Below are 22,254 nucleotides of genomic sequence, written 5' to 3'. Positions count from 1 at the left end.
ATGATTTCTTCCTCAAAGAAATCTCGAGCCGTGAAACCTGAAAGGCAAAAGTGATTTATTGTGGAAACAATATAGCAGTCCCTGAGGTGTAGGCATATTTTATGTACCTTTTGCTTTGTAAATAGCCTAACTTGTAAAAATCTAAAAAATAAATTATACATATACACTGCTCAAAAAAATAAAGGGAACACTTAAACAACACAATGTAACTCCAAGTAAATCACACTTCTGTGAAATCAAACTGTCCACTTAGGAAGCAACACTGATTGACAATAAATTTCACATGCTGTTGTGCAAATGGAATAGAAAAAAGGTGGAAATTATAGGCAATTAGCAAGACACCCCCAATAAAGGAGTGGTTCTGCAGGTGGTGACCACAGACCACTTCTCAGTTCCTATACTTCCTGGCTGATGTTTTGGTCACTTTTGAATGCTGGCGGTGCTTTCACTCTAGTGGTAGCATGAGACGGAGTCTACAACCCACACAAGTGGCTCAGGTAGTGCAGCTCATCCAGGATGGCACATCAATGCGAGCTGTGGCAAGAAGGTTTGCTGTGTCTGTCAATGTAGTGTCCAGAGCTTGGAGGCGCTACCAGGAGACAGGCCAGTACATCAGGAGACGTGGAGGAGGCCGTAGGAGGGCAACAACCCAGCAGCAGGACCGCTACCTCCGCCTTTGTGCAAGGAGGAGCAGGTGGAGCACTGCCAGAGCCCTGCAAAATGACCTCCAGCAGGCCACAAATGTGCATGTGTCAACTCAAACGGTCAGAAACAGACTCCATGAGGGTGGTATGAGGGCCCGACGTCCACAGGTGGGGATTGTGCTTACAGCCCAACACCGTGCAGGACGTTTGGCATTTGCCAGAGAACACCAAGATTGGCAAATTCGCCACTGGCGCCCTGTGCTCTTCAGAGATGAAAGCAGGTTCACACTGAGCACATGAGCACATGTGACAGACGTGACAGAGTCTGGAGACGCCGTGGAGAACGTTCTGCTGCCTGCAACATCCTCCAGCATGACCGGTTTGGCGGTGGGTCAGTCATGGTGTGGGGTGGCATTTCTTTGGGGGGCCGCACAGCCCTGCATGTGCTCGCCAGAGGTAGCCTGACTGCCATTAGGTACCGAGATGAGATCCTCAGACCCCTTGTGAGACCATATGCTGGTGCGGTTGGCCCTGGGTTCCTCCTAATGCAAGACAATGCTAGACCTCATGTGGCTGGAGTGTGTCAGCAGTTCCTGCAAGAGGAAGACATTGATGCTATGGACTGGCCCGCCCGTTCCCCAGACCTGAATAGAATTGAGCACATCTGGGACATCATGTCATGCGTTAGTCCGGGTCTGGGAGGAGATCCCTCAGGAGACCCTCCACCACCTCATCAGGAGCATGCCCAGGCGTTGTAGGGAGGTCATACAGGCACGTGGAGGCCACACACACTACTGAGCCTCATTTGGACTTGTTTTAAGGACATTACATCAAAGTTGGATCAGCCTGTAGTGTGGTTTTCCACTTAAATTTTGAGTGTGACTCCAAATCCAGACCTCCATGAGTTGATAAATTTGATTTACATTGATCATTTTTGTGTGATTTTGTTGTCAGCACATTCAACTATGTAAAGAAAAAAGTATTTAATAAGAATATTTCATTCATTCAGATCTAGGATGTGTTATTTTAGTGTTCCCTTTATTTTTTTGAGCAGTGTATATTTTTAACATGTCTTACCGAGCGTTTCCACAAGCTTCTTCAACTGTCTTCTGACTGTGATTAGAGCGATGGTGATGTGCCGTGAAGCCAGCAGATTACATATGGCCTTCGCCGATCGCTCATCATCTTCACTCATCAGTGAGTCGATGGCTTGAATAGTTTCACTGGAAATACGGGCTACAGCTGATGCATTGGTCCAGAGCCAGGCAGTATTGGCATGTTTACTACAGTATGTACTGTAGGCTCTTTACTTGTCAGACTACACAGTAGCCTAATAAACAAATGCCGGCAGCTTCTAGCTTCAAAATGCTTTACTATCCAAATGTTTAAAGTGCGTATGGGTGACCTCATGCAACCGCAAAATGTTGGATAAAGCTGTACAGTACTTCATCAGCATCTTTATGCTTTCCTTAATAAAAAAATTATAAAAATACTCTTTCAAAATGCAGATGTTTATTTAGCTATGGATCCATAATGAATTACTATGAGAATAATATCACTGAATTACAGAAATATTGTAACAAAGTTGTCTAATGAAGGTAAACAAATGGTTGCTTACTGGAAAATACTCTTTCAAAACACACGGTCACGTTGTACAGCGCCATTATGGCTATTAGCAAGGCCATTAGCAGAACAATAGACTTGCCTAGGAGGGTAGGGGGAGAATTATTTTGTCAAATGTATTTCTTAGTTAGGATGGCTGTATCACAACCGGCCATGATTGGTTGCAATTTCAGTTTAATCCACCAGAAAAGACAGAACAAATAATACAACAAATATTGTGGTGAAACACAAATATACTAATTGATAAAAAAATTATGAATTGGAACCTTTACCATGTGGAAGGGAAAAAAGTATTATTAACCCTGTTTTTCACAAGCGTGGCAGGCTGTGAATTCTGCAAACAACGTTTCTAGGATGGCAGGACAATATATATTGGTCATGGCTCCCGAGTGGCGCAGTGGTCTAAGGCACTGCATCTCAGTGCAACCAGTCCCTGGTTCGAATCCAGGCTGTATCACATCTGACCGTGATTGGGAGTCCCATAGGGCGGTGCAAAATTGGCCCAGTGTCATCCGGGTTAGGGAAGGTTTTGGCTGGATGACTATTTCAGCACCGTTCTGAGACAAGCATGGAGAAACAAAAAATGTTCAATTATATTCCATGATATTCTTAAGATATATGTGTTGACTGAACATAAGCAAGTGATGTCTGCTAAATAATCAAAGTTGATACAGTCATATAGCCTCGGCACCTACATAAAGCTACGTGTGGGCGACCTCATGAAACCGCAAAATGTATACTGTACAGTACAATTTCTTCATCAGCATTTTTATGCTTTTGTTAACAACATTTTACAAATACTCAAAATGCAGATGTTTATTTCCTTATGGATCCATAAATTACTGTGGGAATAAATATCACTGAATGACAGAAATAATGGAACAAAGTAGGCTAATGAAGGTATACAAATTGTTGCCAACTGGAAAATACTATTATTTTGGTCTTTATTTTGATTACAAATCGCAGACTTTCATTTTTTTTTAAACAAAATAAATATCATCAAGTTGATGGCACAGTCATATAGCCCCGGCACCTAAATAAAGCTGAGTGACTCATTCACTCATGACTTTGGATTAAAATAAATAAGTACAAACATTCTTTCTGATAGTCTTTAATAAAGAAATGTTTTGGTTATACTGACCTGGACACCATGTAAAGTATTACTATAGCCCATTATGAGCTGTTAACAGGACAATATACCTTTACCAACACCTCTCTGTAACACCTCTCTATCAACACCTCTTTGATACTTTGTGGATGGGGCCTCCCGAGTGGCACAGCGGTCTAAGACACTGCAAAACGCGTTGCTACAGATGCAGGTTCGATACTGTGCTGGCCACCACCGGGAAACCCATATGTAATTATTAGCGATCACATCATTGAAGAAAAATATTTCCCGATATACTGTAGGCGACATGAGTCTCACTAGTGTTGAGTAATGTGCTGTTAAAAGTGGTGGTCTTATTAATTTGAAGAGCATATTGAAGTTAGAAGCAATAGCTTACCTGCTGTGGTCAACTATTTTAGCACAGTTTCACACTGCTCTGAGACAAGCATGGTCTTGATAAATCAATGAGATTTTTATTTTCACTAAAACTCCATTTGGGTATTGGTTAGACCACAATTATACAACTAGGGTGTGGAAATGTTATGCTCTTAGTACTGTAACCTACTCCCCACCATCACGTTTTACAGCACCATATTTTCTGTTCTATCCTAATGGAAACCCTGAGGGTTTTTAATTTTTGGAGGGAATAGAAACACAATGATATTAATCAAATTACTTAAGCAAAATTTCTTACAAATCAGTCCCATATACTATGTTCTTACAAAAAAAAGGGTTTAAATTCTCTAGTACAGCAATTATTGAAGGCTATCAAATGCTTCTTAAAGATGTCCTCTGGTGGTCAAACTAGCACTAACTAACACTAATTAACACTAGCACTAACTAACACTAACTAGCACTAATTAGTGGTTGACAAATAACATGCAAGCTATGCTGCAGTACGCTGCAACTTTTAAAGGACGAACCACTGTACATGGGATTTCTGAATAGAATACGAAGCTCGCATTGAAAAGATGGGTCTAGAAGAGCAAAAGTCACTTTATGGTCTGATTGTGTTCAGACCTGTCTGGAGGTGGTCAGGGATGCATTGTGTGCGGATTTCTCTTCAGTCTGGATGCAAATCAGGCTACTAAAAGCTCATACAGTGTGTGACGTCATCAGCACTCCTCCCACAAGTCTCCAGAAAACATGCGTTTTGGGACCGAGAGGCACCTTCTCATTATGCCGTTGGAGGAAATACATTCCTATTGTGTGGGGAATGTGTTTGCTGGCCTCGTAAATGATAGCCGACTAGCTAATATTAATAAATATTTTTAGTTTGGCTAAAGTTGTGCTGTAGTGTTGCTTGCTAGATTGCTACGGAGGTTAACTGGCCACTTAGCTACAGTAGTTAGCTTCTGCCATCAGCTGTTGTTTTATCATATTTTGACACTTACAAGGCCTAAACTTTAAAAAAGATTTGGCAGGGCTCAACATTAACGCTTGTCCACGGACAAAAAAAAAGAAAAAAAGTCTGACAGGAGTATAGATTTAAGTTGTCCGAATGGCGTAAAAAAAAGTATATATTTATTATAATAATAAATCACAATATCAAACAATTACACCAATCAGAACTGGATCAGAGGCCAACATTGGTATAATATTCAAATATTTTTTCCATGTAGCATACATACATATAAAATGCCTACATGTCAACGTGTAGGTGACATGCATAGTGGCTACAGCCTCATGTCCAAACCGATGCGGACATGAGGGAGGTGACAGAAAATATAGCCAAACTTTAATGAGACTATTACACTGAAAGAATATATTAATGCAATATGCAACAATTTCAAAGATGTTATTCATCTTGTTATTCAGTCATTTAAAATAAATTCAATAGGCCCTAATCTATGGATTTCACATGACTGAGAACAGAGATGTGCACCTGTTGGTCAAAGATACCTTAAAAAAAAAAAATGTAAGTAGGGGCGTGGATCAGGAAACCAGTTAGTATCTAGTGTGACCACCATTTGCCTCATACAACATGGCACATCTTCACACAGAGTTGATCAGGCTGTTGATTGTGGCCTGTGGAATGTTGTCCCACTCCTATACAATGGCGGGAACCGGAACATGCTGTCGTACACGTCGATCTAGAGCCTCCAAAACATGCTCAATGGGTGACATGTCTGGTGAGCATGGAAGAACTGGGACATTTTCAGCTTCCAGGAATTGTTACAGATCCTTGCAACATGGGGCCGTGCATTATAATGCTGAAACATGAGGTGATGGCGGCAGATGAATGGCACGACAATGGGCCATTCTCGTCACGATATCTATGCATTCAAATTGCCATCGATAAAATGCAATTGTGTTCGCTGCCCATACTATAACCCCACCGCCACAAACGTGGTCTGAGGTTGTGAGGCCGGTTAAACGTATTGACAAATTCTCTAAAACGTCATAGGAGGCGGATTATGGAGAAATCAATTCTCTGGCAACAGCTCTGGTGGGCATTCCTGCAGTCAGCATGCTAATTGCACACTCCCTCAACATTTGCAGCATTGTGTTGTGTGACAACTGCACATTTACTTGATTGTGCCCAGCACAAGGTGCACCTGTGTAATGATCATGCTGTTTAATCAGCTTCTTGATATGCCACACCTGTTAGGTGGATGGATTATCTTGACAAAGGCAAAAATGCTCACCAACGGATGTAAACCAATTTGTACACAATGAGAGAAATAACATTTTTGTGCTTATGCAACATTTCTGGTATCTTTTATTTCAGCTCATGAAGTATGGGACCAGCACTTTATATGCTGCGTTTGTTTTTTTACAGTGTATATAAACCCCCCCATGCATTGGTTGTGCCCCCCACCCCTTTACACGAGTCAATTGTAGCAGTACTTTTAATTAAACTGCCTACACGTACAGTATTATATAGAGCCATTAGTGCATGGAACGCCATTCCATCTCATATTGCTCAAATAAACAGCAAACCTGGTTGGGGGAGAAAAAAAAACAAATGAATGAAGCAACATCTCACAGCACAACACCCCCCCCCCCCCCCATTTGACCTAGATAGTTTGTGTGTATGTATTGATATGTAGGCTACGTGTGCCTTTAAAAAAAAATAAACATGTATTTAGTTCTGTCCTTGTCTATTAATGTTCTGTATTATGTCATGTTTCATGTTTAGTGTGGACCTAAGGAAGAGTAGCTGCTGCTTTTGCAACAGCTAATGGAGATCCTAATAAAATACCCAAAATTTGTCGACCAGACATTTTTTTATTTTACCTTTTTTTAACCAGGGCCTTATGGCCCGCTGGTCAAAAGTAGTGCGCCATGTAGGGGGTGGGGAGCAATTTGGGACACAACCCTAGTCCCAACCTAGAACAGCAGAACTGACAAACAAGACTTCTCCTTTCCCTTTCTCTCTCTCTCACCTCAGACTACTGCACCATAATAGCCTAAGTAGTGGTTAATGCCTAACAACTAAAGTACTCCATCAAAATATAGCTGTTTATAAACTGCCTGGATACGCTACTTCTTTCCAACAGCCTCAGAATGCAAAATAGTGTGATAATGCTTTTTTCCTCAGGGTTCTGTGTTTCAGATAAGGACTTTAAAGTGGTCCTCAGTTCACAGCAGTAGTTATGTAAGGTGGTGATGATAACAAAGCTAATGTATTGTGCTGCTGTAGGGAGGACTGAGTGGAGTGTTGCTGCTGGGCTCTGAGGCAGCAGAGGTCACTAAAGCTGCCTGCCTGGCTGCCATACATATGCATGTGTACGCACGCACACACAGCACTAAGAGTGTGGGGTGGGGTGTGGCATTGGGCGGGAGGAGGGTATGGCTTTTCTCTCCGTTTCTCTCTGCTAGGAACAATACAATTCTGCAACACTACAATGGAGCAAACACAGCCAGGACAGGAGAGCCACTTAATCAACCAGTGCTGACTAGGTCATTAGTCTAATCTAGACCTTGACTCTATACTATACTATAGATCTTGACTTTATAAACAGGGTAACACACAGACGGCTCAAAGGAGAACTGTGTGGGCTCACTGGCTGCTGCTGCTCTGAGACAGGACAACACTACCTGAGGCTAGGTGAAGAGAAAGAGTGTGGTGGCCCAACGAGTGTGTATGTAGCAGCCTTTGGTAGAGTATCAGCCAGATCCAATTCACTCCTTTCCCCATATCCCTTGGGCTAACCCTTCAATGTTTGCAGATCTGAAGGGTCTGGATAGTAGCTTTAACAATGCATAAAATAAAGCTCCACCACAGCACAGACAGAGCAGTTAAAATCTATAAAACCCCAGAAAGGGGAGGATCAGAGCTTGTTATGAGCATGTTGTGACAGAGCATTCCTCTAGAGTACTGTAACTCTCTCTCAACACAACACACCCATCTTTCCAAACCCCATACTACTGTACAATCTTCCACCACACACAGTAACCAATGCTGGAGACTTAGTTTGGATAGCCTACAACGGCACTGACCGTTTCCAAACAGGAACCAGAGGGGTATCCTATGAATCAGGTTTGAGAAGTTAACAAGGTAACTTTGGTCATACGAATGTGGCTCACTTTTTAAGTCAATTTATCTGGCAACAAATCCATCAGAACTAACCTGCTCCTGGGCAGGCTACACTCTGGGCTGATTTAGTCACACATTAAAATCTAGCACGGACTTGCCCATGGATTGATGTTTCAGCATTGTCTCAATGAAGAGTTCGGCGTTCAAATAGCCAAAATACATGCAAACGCAGTTACAAGCCTGCTGGAGTTAGCGGCAGGCGGACGAGCAATATCTAGCTTGCGTCGTAGGATACCCCTCTAGACTGGATAACAACAAACATCAACATAACACCACAATATTGCATTACTTATGTGTAGCAGCCAGGTAGTCTAGCTACTTTGAACATTGCAGTTCAATATAGAATTATTGGCTTACGGCATGCCTGTACAACTGTCTAGACAGAGGAATCCAACGGTGTGATTAAATTTCAATCCATTTACCTTATATTTGGCCAGTGCCTACAGAACAGCTTCCACAACTATGTTGTATTACTACTGACTGATTGTCTTCTCTTTTAGTGTGTTAACAGGCACCAGACTGCTGGCCCTGATGACAGTGAGTACGTGGTGGGCGTTTCGCTGAAGTGCAAAGGCACACAAACATCTCTCGGTGCATCCTTACTTTAGGCTAGTCACTGACTCCAAAAGACTTTCCTGACTTTCCCCACTAGTCAAAGAGTAGCCATTAGTTGAAGTAATGGCCACAATGTCTGCTACAGTTCCAAAACATAACTATGTTTAATCCTGGCTTTATTATAAAGCACTTTATTTAAACAGCAAACATTTCCTGAGCATACTGAAGATTGTGACAGTTCACTACCAGGCATTTATTTAGTTTAGTAGGTCTATGAGGAAACTTATTGAACCAAAATGTTCCTCCCAGTACATTCAGCTTCTCACTCTAATGTCCTGGGTATATCTGAGCAGCCCATGCAAACAAGATTATTGTGAATTATTAATATTACCGTTCTGTATGCTCAAGGCAAGGCATGGACAGCAGGGTAGAGCAGAATGCTTAATGTAGCCAGGGAGGGAAAGGGCAGGCAGCGTCAAGCTTGATAAAAGAGAGAAAGGCCAATGAAACCCCAGAGTGAACACCAAACACATCTACATTACCCGATACCCACTCTCCAGGACATTCACTATGGATTAAAATCAAAGGAACGTTGCATGTGTTCAGCAGGACAGAATGTTGTGGAACATTCAGATATAAATATATTATCTAGAAGTTCAGATGTACATCTCTGACATTGACTGGGCGAGTCCTCTGACATGTCAGCTCTATTTGTGGCATTTCTATGTGTATTTCAGTTTGTTGAGTGAGGAGGGGGGTGGGGGTTATGAGTCAGCACTGCTGGGTTTGTGTCCACATGTGCAAGGGACAGCAGGAACTCCAACAATGAGCAGAGCAGGGCCACTGCAGGTGCAGCCTAGGCTGTGAGTAGGGAGGGTGAGGGCAGGGGATAGGCCACATTCCTCATAAGAGGCTTTTAAAAAAAATGTTTTGTGGACAGCCTTGCAAGAGGCATGGTTAATACAACTATGAGCTAACTGTCTGCTCTCATAAGCTTTCTGTCCTCTGCTCTCTGGATGGGGTAGTGGGGAAAGTTTAAGCTCTTCTTAGTGTGAAAACAACCTGAGGGTTCCGATGAACGCCCGAAACATCAAGCTTTTAATAGTCGTTTAAATAAAAGAATGTTTAACAGAAAGCGAGTGTTTCACCTTTTCAATTATGATAAAAAAATGTTGGTTGCACCTCAACTCTCACCCTCTTTAAGGGAAATATAATATATTCTGATCTGCAAGTATGATGAGGGACTTGAGGTGCTTGAGTGGGGGAATTTGAAATTGTAACAATCCTGGCAAATAAATGAACGCCAAAATAAATGCATTGGATTACTTTGGTTAGGCCTATTAGCATAAGAGAATCACTAAGGTTAATTATGTAAACATTCACCCATAGAGAAATGGTCACCCGTCTGTCTCAGTCAACAGTAATTATCATTTGAGACTATTCTAACAACAATAATTACAGGAGACAGATGTGCATTAACTGACGTTACAGGACAGATGATTTTCCTGTTGGCATCCTCCCACAGGTACACAGGTAGGATAAGGTCTCCTCTCCAAGTCCCAGCAAAGCCAATTATGGAAATATTCACCCAGAGAGAATAGGACTATACTAGAGCATGCAAATGGATTGACGACAATGGGTTGTTATGCTTGACTTCCCACTGGGTTTGTGTTATTATGTGTGAATTTCTTAATTTCGTACACTTTAAAATGCCAGGATGTCATTTAGGCTTTTCATTTAGTAGAATTTGCTGAACACTATTGAGGAAGATAAGCATCTTTACAGACCCATGTTTGACAACAGCTGATAATCAGATAAGAGGACAGGGGTAAGTAGTAGGCAAGACAGATTTAGGATAGTAGGCAAGAGATTTTAAAACCACAGACAGCTGCCAACTTTGTCCAAAATCAGTCTATAGTTTTAAGATGACTGGAGTTTGTCAAATATTTAAGTCACTAACGTCACAGTGCTACTTTGCAGATAATAACAAGGCAGCCAAAAGTTCTATATTAACCAGCAACTAAGAAATAGGACTGATTTAGAACTGGTTCATGTTAAATTTTATGGTATGTTCAAGGTTTGTTGCATTGATGTTACATAATGTTTATTTTTTTTGCTGACCAACTTTTGCCACTGTATCTAAAGTGTGCCAACTTAATTTAATCTAAAGTCCAGTGTGTCTGGTATTAACTGATATTTCTCACACAGCTTAGGCATACTCAACTCTTACCCTACGAGGTCCAGAGCCTGCTGGTTTTCTGTAACTAATTGCGCACACCTGGAGTCCCAGATCTAAAATCAGTCTCTGATTAGAGGGGAACAATAAAATAAAAAAAAGCAGTTTAACTGGCTTCTAGGTCCATAATTGAGTTTGGAGGGGTATATGCTATTCAAAATAAGGAACCTCACACACAACCATGGTTAAAAACAAAACAGTGTGCTGCTTACCTCTATAGAGTGTGATGGAATCTTCAGTTTGGAAAGGCTGGGTTTGGTGCTTTTCAAGTCTGGTAAGGGTTCATGATAAGACTGTCCATGGAAGCCTTCAGGAGAGGGCTTGAGGTCCGGAGACTCGCTGGTCACCTGGTCCTGGCCGTCCATGGGCCGGACGTAGGCTGTGGGCTTCTGGGGCATGACCAGGTTTAGTTTAGAGGCCAGTGGTAGAGGGAATGTCTGAGAGGGCAGGGTTGTTGCTCCCTCGATGGCCAGAAGTGGGATGTCTCTCTGGGGGTCATCAAGACGGGACCCCTCCATTGGGACAGGGGAGTTGGGGTGCAGGGGGGATCCTTGGTGCCTGTCGGGGGTGTCCTGGGGCTCAGAGTCGCTGGGGTCACTGGAATGTAGGGGGGATAAGGGCTCAGCTGGGGGGGTTAGGGTGGAGAGGACCAGAGTAAGACTGGCACACTCCCTCAGGTCTGGCCAGGGGCAGGGTTCAGCTTTCCCCTGGATGGGATCAGGGCTGGCCTGGCCTTGACTGAGACCCAGTGAGGACTGGGTGTGGGAGGAGGGACCAGGGAGCCTCTTCAGAGGCTGAGAAGTTTGACTGCTAATGGAGGGACCACCACTACCACTCTGGCCTGCCCTGTACAGAGGAGTGTTCTGGAATGGAGGCTTCACTCTGTCTCGGCTGTGAGATGGCCGCCTATATGTTTTGGTGACGTGAGATGGAGGGTCATTAGAGAAGCTACTGTCCAAACACAGATGAGAGTTGGGGTTTTTCACATCTTCATAACTACCCAGCATCCTCTGTATACGGCCGGAAAGCTCATCTCCTTTGTTTGTCTGAAACAGAAAATAAAAGTTTAGGTTCTGCAGACAATGTTGGGACAATTGATTATAACAGGGTTCTTATCAGATCAGCAATGGTTGTTGTTAGCCTTGAAAATGAATGATAGAGAGTAAGACGAGAATAACAATAGCATCTTGTTACACGCTCTTTCTTGTTGTAGAAGTCGACCCTAAAACTGCTAACGCGTACTTAGTATCGCAAGTCCAGGCCTACCTTTTAACTAAACCGAGAGCAACATGCAGTGAGGGTGATATTGTAGTTCACAAATAAAACAAGCATGTCAGTTTAGGTGAGGTTTTCTGATAAACATTTATGTATCTAAATGTACTGTTGCCCTTTGAGTCTCTGTGTATGTATCGCCCAAAATATCAAATATTGGCTGACTATTTACGGCAGCCAACCAATGTGACCTTACAAAGTGGTAGACTAGACAAAGTTCTCTCTGTGACAGTAGCTAGCTTACCCCCTGGGGTTGGATTCCATGTATGGGCTCACTAGTCACGCCAAACAAAATCCTCAGAAAAGGGCAATGTTGGGTTGAGGTGGAAGGATGTGTCCTAATTCGCCACCCTTCTCCCAAATCGAACACTTGCCTCACGGGGGAGCGTGCTAAGTATAAGAAATCTAAGATGTGTCAAAAACATGATATCCAATGCCCTGTGTACACATTCGCCAATACTGTATACCCCAGTATAGTATAGAAACGTTATGACACTGGATACCGCCCAACCCTATTTTCAGCTGATAGCAGTGGAACCCGGTGTGGGCGTCTGCTGCATTAGCCCAGCTGTGACAAGAAACGACGAGTTGTGCGTTCCGAGATGCCATACTGCACACCACTGTTATTTGCCCGTTTGTGTCCAGCCTGTTAACTTGCATGATTCTTGCCATTCTCCTTCGACAAGCTGTTTTCGCCTATAAGACTGCAGCTGACTGGATGTTCTTACACCATTCTCGGTAAACCCTATAAACTGTCGCGCGTGAAAAGTGCAGAAGGCAGGCCATTTCTGAGATACTGGAACTGGTACCCCTGGCACCGACGATCATACCACGCCCACGTTGTTTAGGTCACTCGTTTTGCCCATTCTAGTGTTCAATGGAACAGTAATTGAATGCCTCGATGACAGTCTGCCTCCTTTATATAACAAGCCACGGCAACGTGACTCAATGTCTGTAGGAGCGAACTATAAACTGGCCACCGAGTGTATACCATGTCCATGCTCTAAGACAACTCCATCAGACCCAATAAGACCGCATCGTGGTTTCAATGGTTCTGAACACCTGAGTCGGCCGTTTCAGCTGCAAACTTCCTGGACATGTTATTTGATGGATCTATTTATTCTGGAGCCGCCCATAGCAGCAGGCCTGTGCAGTAGACCGGAGTTCTAGAGTTGTTCTCAAGAAAACGTCTCTAATGTCTGAGCTACAGTTCTATTATGACCCATCGTGGAAAGCTTAGACGCTCATGAACACGCACGTGTTGACAGTTTTGCTCTACGAAGCTCACAAGCCACACAGAATTCATTAGAATGCAAGTGCTTTCCTACATAGAATATCATAAGGAAGAATTGCATTGTGATAATCCCTGATGTTTTCCTGAACTTTGTTATAGCTACCAGACATACAAACAGATCACAGACATGGGTATTAGACAATTTCAGTCTAGAATGATTTATTAATTAACTGCGCAAACCAGTTATATGGGATATCGTGATATTTGGAGTATCATAGAAGAGGTCTCCCCAAATATCACACAACCCTACTAGGAACTTACATTAAAAGAGAGGAGAAAGGCGAGAACTGCCGTGAGCCTGGAGCTAGCATATACTTCAGTTACTACTAGACGTCGACCACATTGGGATTACAGAAGGGTATGCACACAGGTGACCACTTCCTGAGCAACTCATAAATACATCAAGAAGCTCTGAAGAGTTTCTCATAAAAAGGTTGGAGTCGGGTTCACAACACCTCTCTTAAGAGCAAACAGCAACGCAAATAGTACGCAGTTCTACATGGTTATTAGAACTGAAGGAGGACATAGGCCTAGAGATAAACAGGACCCAAACTCACCTTGTAGGGTTCCCCAAAGAGGGGAACGTTCTCCTGGTAGAACTCCTTCTCCTGGAGGCCTTCCTGGTTTCGCCTCTCCCACTCTCGGATGCGAAGGAGATTCCTCTCTTCATTGTAGCTACAGTGAATCAGACAGACACAGGACGTAAAATCGGCGCCACTGTTTACTCATGGGCCAAATCATAACTTGAAATGTGTGCGCAAGTCTGAATTTCTGTAGACATGGATATGATTTACACAGAAGTCTGAGTACACACCTAGCCAAAGTACTGTCCAGGGGGATGTCATCATGTGTGCCCATCATAACTGGAGATGGGTGTAATCTGGGTATGTGTACCAATTATTTCTGGACACAGGTGTAATGGGGGATGTGTGCTTATATCGGAAACAGGTGTAATTATATACAAACACAGACCTATGGGGTTGGCATCGCAATTGTTCCAAACACTACCGCTGGACGGGGACACTGCCAGAAGACATGAAAATGGATAACATCAATTTATTTTACTGGGGGAAAATAGGCTTTTAAAATCAGTTTGGTGGCAGTAAGACGTTTGAGTGTGGTTAATTATAATTCCTAAAACCAGGACTCAAGCATGGATTACACTTGAGGCCCAAGCGATTTCCACAGAGTTTGGTATGCCTGCCTTTTCCTGTTACGCTCCTTGCCTATGGAATAGCCTGCAGACTAAACTTGAGACTCTTGTCCCCCTTGCCCATTTTAAACATTACTTGGAGGATTTTTATTTTTGTATTGCTTGTAACTGCTTCAGGTAATGCAAGTTCTTGTGCTGTTAGTGGAATAACCTGTGTAAATGTAACAATCTGCTGCAGTATTTTTTTGTGTCATCTGTGATAGTTTTGTTTGTCTTGTGTAGTTTCTTAATCATTGTACTTGAACTGTATGTGTAAACATGTATACGCAGGGCCCAGCTGTAAAAGAGACCTTGGTCTCAGTCTGTGTTCCTTGTTGAAATAAAGGTATAATAATATAATTCGGATGGAGAACTGGCTGTAGCTTCAAATGTAATTTTTTTAAATAAAATCTGGCGGTTTGCCCATGAGCAAGGCACTTAACCATCATTTGCTCCAGGGGTGCCGTACTACTGTGGATGACATTGTAAAACAACACATTCCACTGCACCTATCCGGTGTATGTGACAATAAAACATGACAACATTTTACTGCCAACAACAACAACAAGTGAGGTGGCCTAGTTAAAGACAATTTTTAGCACAGTTGATTATGGATCATTGAGACTGGTCAAAGTACCAAGCCAGCCAGCACAGAAAGTTAGAGAAACTACTCAGGTTCTCCTTCTAAACAGCACTCAGATTTTGTGTAGTCTTCATTTACAACTTGCCACTGAATTGTTGGAACAAGTTTCGTAACCCTAGCAGACCTTCATAATCCTATGCAACCAAAGAAAATTATTCAAACTAATTAGCCTAGGTATGGTAGTCGGAGATAAACCTACAAAGTAGAGTTGAATGTGTCTACAGCAGCTCAGGGGAGTCCAAAGGAGCCATAAAGCTGAAATATGATTTTAAGTGTAAACCACTTAGGCTTGGGCGGTATCCAGATGTTCACGTCGGCAAAAAAGTTACGACAAAAAAGCCCATTGGGGTTCTATTACAAAAACACTAACAAAATTAACAGCGAAATCACACAGACGATGTTAACTAAAGGCTAACGAGTGAAAACAAACAAACGAATTGCAAAGACTGGCAAATCCAGTTCAGAGTTGAACAAGCATAGCTAGTAGCGACCGAAAATCATTCTTCTGCTCCCTTATAATTAGCCGTGATTGCATTTTTGATTTGTTTTTGTGAGACATGTGGCCACTTTGGTTTGTTTCCCACTGCTTCAATTGAAGGGTGTTGCACCACTCTGTTGCTCCCGCTATTCATGACTTTATTAGGTGTGACTGCATCGGCCACAGAAAAATCCCCATGCATGCATTCAATTTATTTAGTCAGGCAAGCACATTATTCTCACATTTGAGAATGTAATAATAATTTGAACATCAACGCATTGGCAAGGACCAATAAATCAAATTGTATGTCACATGCACCGAATACAACAGGTGTAGTAGACCTTACCGTGAAATGCTTACTTACAAGCCATTAACCAACAATGCAGTTCAAGAAATAGAGGTAAGATAATATGTACTATTTACATAGTCCACCCAGACCTAGACTTGGCACTCTGGTACCACTTGCCGTGCGGTAGCAGAGAGAACAGTCTCTGACTTAGATGACTGGAGTCATTTTTTGGGCCTTCCTCTGACACCACCTAGTACATAAACTCAGCAAAAAAAATAAACATCCTCTCACTGTAAACTGTGTTTATTTTCAGCAAACTTAACATGTGTAAATATTTGTATGAACATTACAAGATTCAACAGACAAACTGAACAATTTCCACAGACATGTGACTAACAGAAATGGAATAATGTGTCCCTGAACAAAGGGGGGGGGGTCAAAATCAAAAACAGTAAGTATCGGGTGTGGCCACCAGCTGCATTAAGTACTGCAGTGCATCTCCTCATTGACTGCACCAGATTTGATGTTACCCCACTCATCCACCTTCAACATTCCTGTCTTGCAGGAAATCACGCACAGAACGAGCAGTATGGCTGGTGGCATTGTCATGCTGGAGAGTCATGTCAAGATGAGCCTGCAGGAAGGGTACCACATGAGGGAGGATGTCTTCCCTGTAACGCACAGCGTTGGGATTGCCTGCAATGACTCAGTCCGATGATGCTGTAACACACCGCCGCAGACCATGACTGACCCTCCGCCTCCAAATTGATCCGCTCCAGAGTACAGGCCTCGGTGTAACGCTCATTCCTTTGACGATAAACGCGAATCCGACCATCACCCCTGGTGAGACAAAACCGCGACTCGTCAGTGAAGAGCACTTTTTGTCCGTCCAGCGACGGTGGGTTTGTGCCCATAGGCAACATTGTTGCCAGTGATGTCCGATGAGGACCTGCCTTACAACAGGTCTACAAGCCCTCAGTCCAGCCTCTCTCAGCCTATTGCGGACAGCCTGAGCACTGATGGAGGGATTGTGCGTTCCTGGTGTAACTCAGGCAGTTGTTGTTGCCATCCTGTACCTGTCCCGCAGGCGTGATGTTCAGATGTACCGATCCTGTGCAGGTGTTGTTACATGGTCACTCATATACAGTGCTGTGAAAAAGTATTTGCCCCTCTTCTGATTTTCTCTACTTTTGCACATTTTAGATACTAAATATTATCAAATCTTCAAACTAAAGCAAATATTAGATAAAGGAAACCTGAGTTCACGAAAACGAAACAAATTATTGAATTAAGTTATGCAACACCCAATTCCCCTGTGTGAAAACATAATTGCCCCCCTTACACTCAGTAACTGGTTGTGACACCTTTAGCTGCAACGACTGCAACCAGTAGTTGTTCTTCCAGTAGTTGTTGATCAGGGACCTTAATTGCCTACAGTCTGTAAGCAGTTAATATCTTAACGACCGTTCCACAGGTGCATGTTCATTAATTGTTTATGTTTCATTGAACAAGCACGAGAAACAATGTTTAAACCCTTTACGATCAAGTCTGTTATTTTAATTTGTACATATTTTTGCAGACAGGGTCCTGAAAAAGGGACGTTTCTGTTTTTGCTGAGTTTAGGTCCTGGATGTCAGGAAGCTTGGCCCCAGTGATGTAATGGGCCGAGCATTTTCCATTTTATTTATTATTTAGACTTGGCAAGTCAGTTAAGAGCAAATTCATATTTACAATGACGGCCAAACCCGGACGACACTGGGCCAATTGTGCACCACCCTATGGGACTCCATATCACAGCCGGTTGTGATTCAGCCTGGAATCGAACCAGGGTCCGTAGTGTCGCCTCCAGCACTGAGAAGCAGTGCCTTAGACCGCTGCGCCACTCGGGAGCCCACAGTTGCCATACCAGGTGGTGAGGCAACTGGTCAGGATGCTCTCGATGGCACAGCTGTAAAACTTTGAGGATCTGGGTACCCACGCAAAATCTTTTCAGTCTCCTGAGGGGGAAAAGGAGTTGTCGTGCCCTTTTCACGACTGTCTTAGTGTGTTTGGACCATGATAATTTGTTGGCTATATAGACACCAAGGAACTTGAACCTGCTCCACTACAGCCCCGTCGATGTGAAAGGGGGAGTGTTCAGCCCTCCTTTCCCTGAAGTCCACGATCAGTTCCTTTGTCTTGCTCACTTTGAGGGAGAGGTTGTTGTCCTGTCACCACACGGCCAGGTCTCTGACCTCCTCCCTATAGGCCGTCTCGTCGTTGTGTCATCAGCAAACTTAATTGTGTTGGAGTTGTGCTTGGCCACGCATTTGTGGGTGAACAGGGAGTACAGGGTAGGGACTAAGCTCGCACCCCTGAGGGGGCCCCGTGTTAAGGAACAGTGTGGCAGATGTGTTGTTGCTTACCCTTACCACCTGGGGGCGGCCCGTCAGGATCCAGTTTCAGAGGGAGGTGTTTAGTCTTTGTGGGCACTATGGTGTTGAATGCTGAGCTGTAGTCAATGACCAGAATTCTCACACAAGTGTTCCTTTTGTCCAGGTGGGAAAGGCCCGTGTAGAGTGCGATTGAGATTGCGTCTTCTGTGGAATCTTTTAGGGTGGAATGCAAATTAGAGTGGGTCTAGGGTTTCCGATAGGGATGCACGATATATCGGGTAGCATATCGGAATTGGCCGATATTAGCTATTAATGCCAACATCGGCCCGATGTCTAGTTTAATGCCGATGTGCAAAACCGAAGTCAAAGCTGACCCATGAGAATGCTGATTCTGACAGCACAGTGGGTCGACAAGGATTTCGTAAAGAGGAAAGCCGCATCGCATGCTCAAGAATGTGCTGGTTCTCATACTGCTGCTGCCCTTTCAATGGCATTTGAGAACATGTTTGAAACATGAACACTCCTAGCGCCATTCGAACAACTGACTTTAGAAATAAGCTAATCAACTGCGTCTGCAGCAGACGTGATACCAACTTTCATGGCATTGAAACGCCTACCCAACAAAACTGCCGACACAGAACGTGGGTTTAAAACGTACAAAAGTACTCGGCTGTGAACAAGCGATTCGGTGGCATTCTCGCTGAGCCTCTTTACGGTGTCGCCACCATGCTCGATGTTAGGTACAAGGAACGCTACTTCGATGCAAACAAGAAACAGCGTTTACGTGAAATGTTACATACACAGCTGGACAAGATGGAAAAGGACACAGTGAGTGTGCACTGAGGAAGAGAGGCCATGGACAGACAGAGCTGAAACTGCACTGCTTGACATGCATGATGAAATCCTGGTTGAGAATGAAACAAATGAACGAAACAGCACAGCAAGTGAAAGAAATCGGTTTTGATTATGTTTTAATGGTAATGGGGACATATGTAAATGCCAACAAAATAACTTGTCAGTGTGGTGTGTGTGAAACCTAAATTTAACTAGGCAAGTCAGTTAACTTTTTAGGGATAGGGGGCAGCATTTTCACTTTGGATGAATAGCGTGCCCATAGTGAACTGCCTCCTACTCTGTCCCAGATGCTAATATATGCATATTATTATTACTATTGGATAGAAAACTCATACGGCAGGCAAACTTCCAAACAGGAAGTGGAAATTCTGAGGCTGGTTGATTTTCAACTCATCGCTTATTCACATCCCAGTAAGATATGGATCTGTTCGCACTTCCTACGCCTTCCACTAGATGTCAACAGTCTGTAAAACGTTGAATGAAGCCTCTAGTGTGATGTGGGGCCGGATGGCAGCTATTTGAGTCAGTGGACTGGCAGAATACCAGTTCCTGGTCACGCGCATTCCTCATGATATCGCCTTGCGTTCCATTACTTCTGTAGACACAAAGGAATGCTCCGATTGGAACGTTATTGGATATATATGATAACAACATCCTGAATATGATTCTCTACTTAGTTTGACCAGTTTATTCGACCTGTTATATAACTTTTTGAAGTTTTCGTCCGAGTTCGCCTGGACCGGCGCCAGCATTTGGACATGTGAACTAAACGTGCTAGCAAAAGTAGCTACTTGGACATAGATATTTGACATTATCAAACAAAACAACAATTTATTGTGGAACTAGGATTCCTGGGAGTGCATTCTGATGAAGATCATCAAAGGTAAGGAAATATTTGATGTAATTTCGTATTTCTGTTGACTTTCCCCTGTCTGAGCGCCATCTCAGATTATTGCATGGTGTGCTTTTTCCGTAAAGTTTTTTAAAAATCTGACACAGCAGTTGCATTAAGAACAAGTGTATCTTTAATTCTAAGTAAAACATGTATCTTTCATCAAAGTTTATGATGCGTATTTCCTGTTATTTGATGTGGCTCTCTGCAATTTCTCCGGATATTTTGGAGGCATTTCTGAACATGTCGCCAATGTAAACCGAGATTTTTGGATATAAATATGCACATTATCAACAAAACATACATATATTGTGTAACATGATGTCATCTGATGAAGATCATCAAAGGTTAGTGATTCATTTTATCTCTATTTCTGCTTTTTGTGACTCCTATCTTTGGCTGGGAAAAATGGCTATGTGTTTTTTGGACTTGGCGGTGATCTAACATAAATATATGTTGTGTTTTCGCTGTAAATCTTTTTTTTTCTTCTATTTTTTTTTAAATCGGACACGATGGGTAGATTAAAAAGATGTTTATCTTAAATTTGCTGTATTGGACTTGTTAAAGTGTGAAAGTTACATATTTCTAAAAAGTATTTTTGAATTTCCCGCGCTGCCTTTTCAGCGGAATGTTGTGGGGGGGGTTCCGCTAGCGGAACGTGTGTCCTAGAAAGGTTAAGAACAAATTCTTATTCACAATGACGGCCTACCCCGGTCCAACACGGAAAACGATGGGCCAATTGTGCGCCACCCCATGGGACTCCCAATCACGACCGGATGTGATACAGCCTGGATTCAACCAGTGACGTCTCTTGCACTGAGATGTAGTGCATTAGACCACTGCGTCCATGTGTCTGCGTTTCAACTATTTAACTGTACTAGAATGCTTAAAAAGACAAAATTATCCTTTTTTTGGCAAGGAAACAGCTTTTATCTCAAGGCCATCAGACTGTTAAACAGCCATCACTAACAGAGTGGCTGCTGCCAAAATATTGACCCAAATCTCTAGCCACTTTACTAAAAAATTGGATGTAATAAATGTATCACTAGTCATTTAAACAATGCCACTTTATATAATGTTTACATACCCTACATTATGCATCTCATATACTGTACTCTATACCATCTACTGCCTATGCCTTGTCGTAGCTGAATCAGAATTAGTTAGGTAACATATATAAATAAGATGTTTTATTTATTTCATAATATGCAGAATATCAGAAAGGGAGAAGGGCTCCACTATGTCTACGCTAGTCACTCCCTTTTCCCATTGGGGGGAGGAGTATGGCAGTGTCTGGAATCATTGTATTACCCCTCTGATGTGTTGAACTTATCTTTCATAGTATATGACCTAGACGCTCACTCCCCTTTCTGAGCTTGTCCAGGAGGGGGTGTATTTGAGATGGGGGTATCCAGAATTGACAATTGATATATGCCATTGGATGAGGTAATGTTTTGGTCCTAAGTGGTACCAAGAACGAGATTAGAATCTCGTCTAAAGAGACCAAACTGAACGATAATGTATAGCTAATGCTATCTGGATGGGATACTCCTCTTTCAAGTAAAAGGTTCTTTGTAATGTTCCTAAGATCTGTTATTCGTCATGTAAGATGAGGGGTGTATCTTTTCCATAAAAGATACTAAGAATTGTTTTGTAAGGACTCAGAGAACTCATTTATAGACACTGAATTGATCTGAGCCAAAAGGGCTATGGTGAAGCTCGTATAATTAAAGATGGAGTTTAAAATATAACTGACTTGTGTGTGGTTTGTAAACTCTTTCCATTTAGTAATACAGGAAATTATCACGACAGCCTTTCGGCCATCGCTCATCCATATATTTATATGTACATATTCTTATTCATTCCTTTGTTGTTGTGAAATTGTTAGATTACTTGTTAGATATTACTGCATGGTCGAAACTAGAAGCACAAGCATTTCGCTACACTCGCATTAACATCTGCTAACCATGTGTATGTGACCAATAAAATTGGTAAGCTATGGTAAGCTATGTAAAATAATGTGACCGGTGAAATTAATAACACAAGCTGACTGCAGGTAAGTTAAAAAGTAGCTACAATTAGGGTTGCAAAGGGTCGGAAACCTCCGGGAAATTTCCATCGCACGCATCGCACTCTTCCGTCGCATGCGCGGTGCACTCTTCCGACGCATGCGCAGCTGATTCTCAATATCTTGCACACTAATGAGATGCCATTGAGCCCACACTACTACACTGTAGTAGTAGGACTACATGCTT

The 22,254-nt window shown here is 42.8% G+C and overlaps 1 protein-coding gene across 2 annotated transcripts in view; it reads right to left on the bottom strand.

The window, feature by feature from the left end:
• The window catches only part of LOC139543505 (AF4/FMR2 family member 1-like), an 86,466-nt gene that overhangs the window by 58,425 nt on the left and 5,787 nt on the right, over positions 1 to 22,254 (bottom strand). For both annotated transcript variants that reach the window (XM_071349634.1, XM_071349635.1), the window contains exons 2-3: positions 13,833 to 13,950; positions 10,922 to 11,755 (exon numbers count right to left, since the gene is read on the bottom strand). In XM_071349634.1, the coding sequence (XP_071205735.1) occupies positions 10,922 to 11,755; positions 13,833 to 13,950 (952 nt within the window). The remainder of the gene's footprint in view (positions 1 to 10,921; positions 11,756 to 13,832; positions 13,951 to 22,254) is intronic.

This window comes from Salvelinus alpinus, chromosome 18 (assembly GCF_045679555.1).
Source record: "Salvelinus alpinus chromosome 18, SLU_Salpinus.1, whole genome shotgun sequence".
Taxonomy (NCBI): Eukaryota; Metazoa; Chordata; class Actinopteri; order Salmoniformes; family Salmonidae; genus Salvelinus; species Salvelinus alpinus.
Note: the sequence above shows the minus strand (reverse complement) of the source record. Positions and strands in the feature narration are given on the sequence as shown.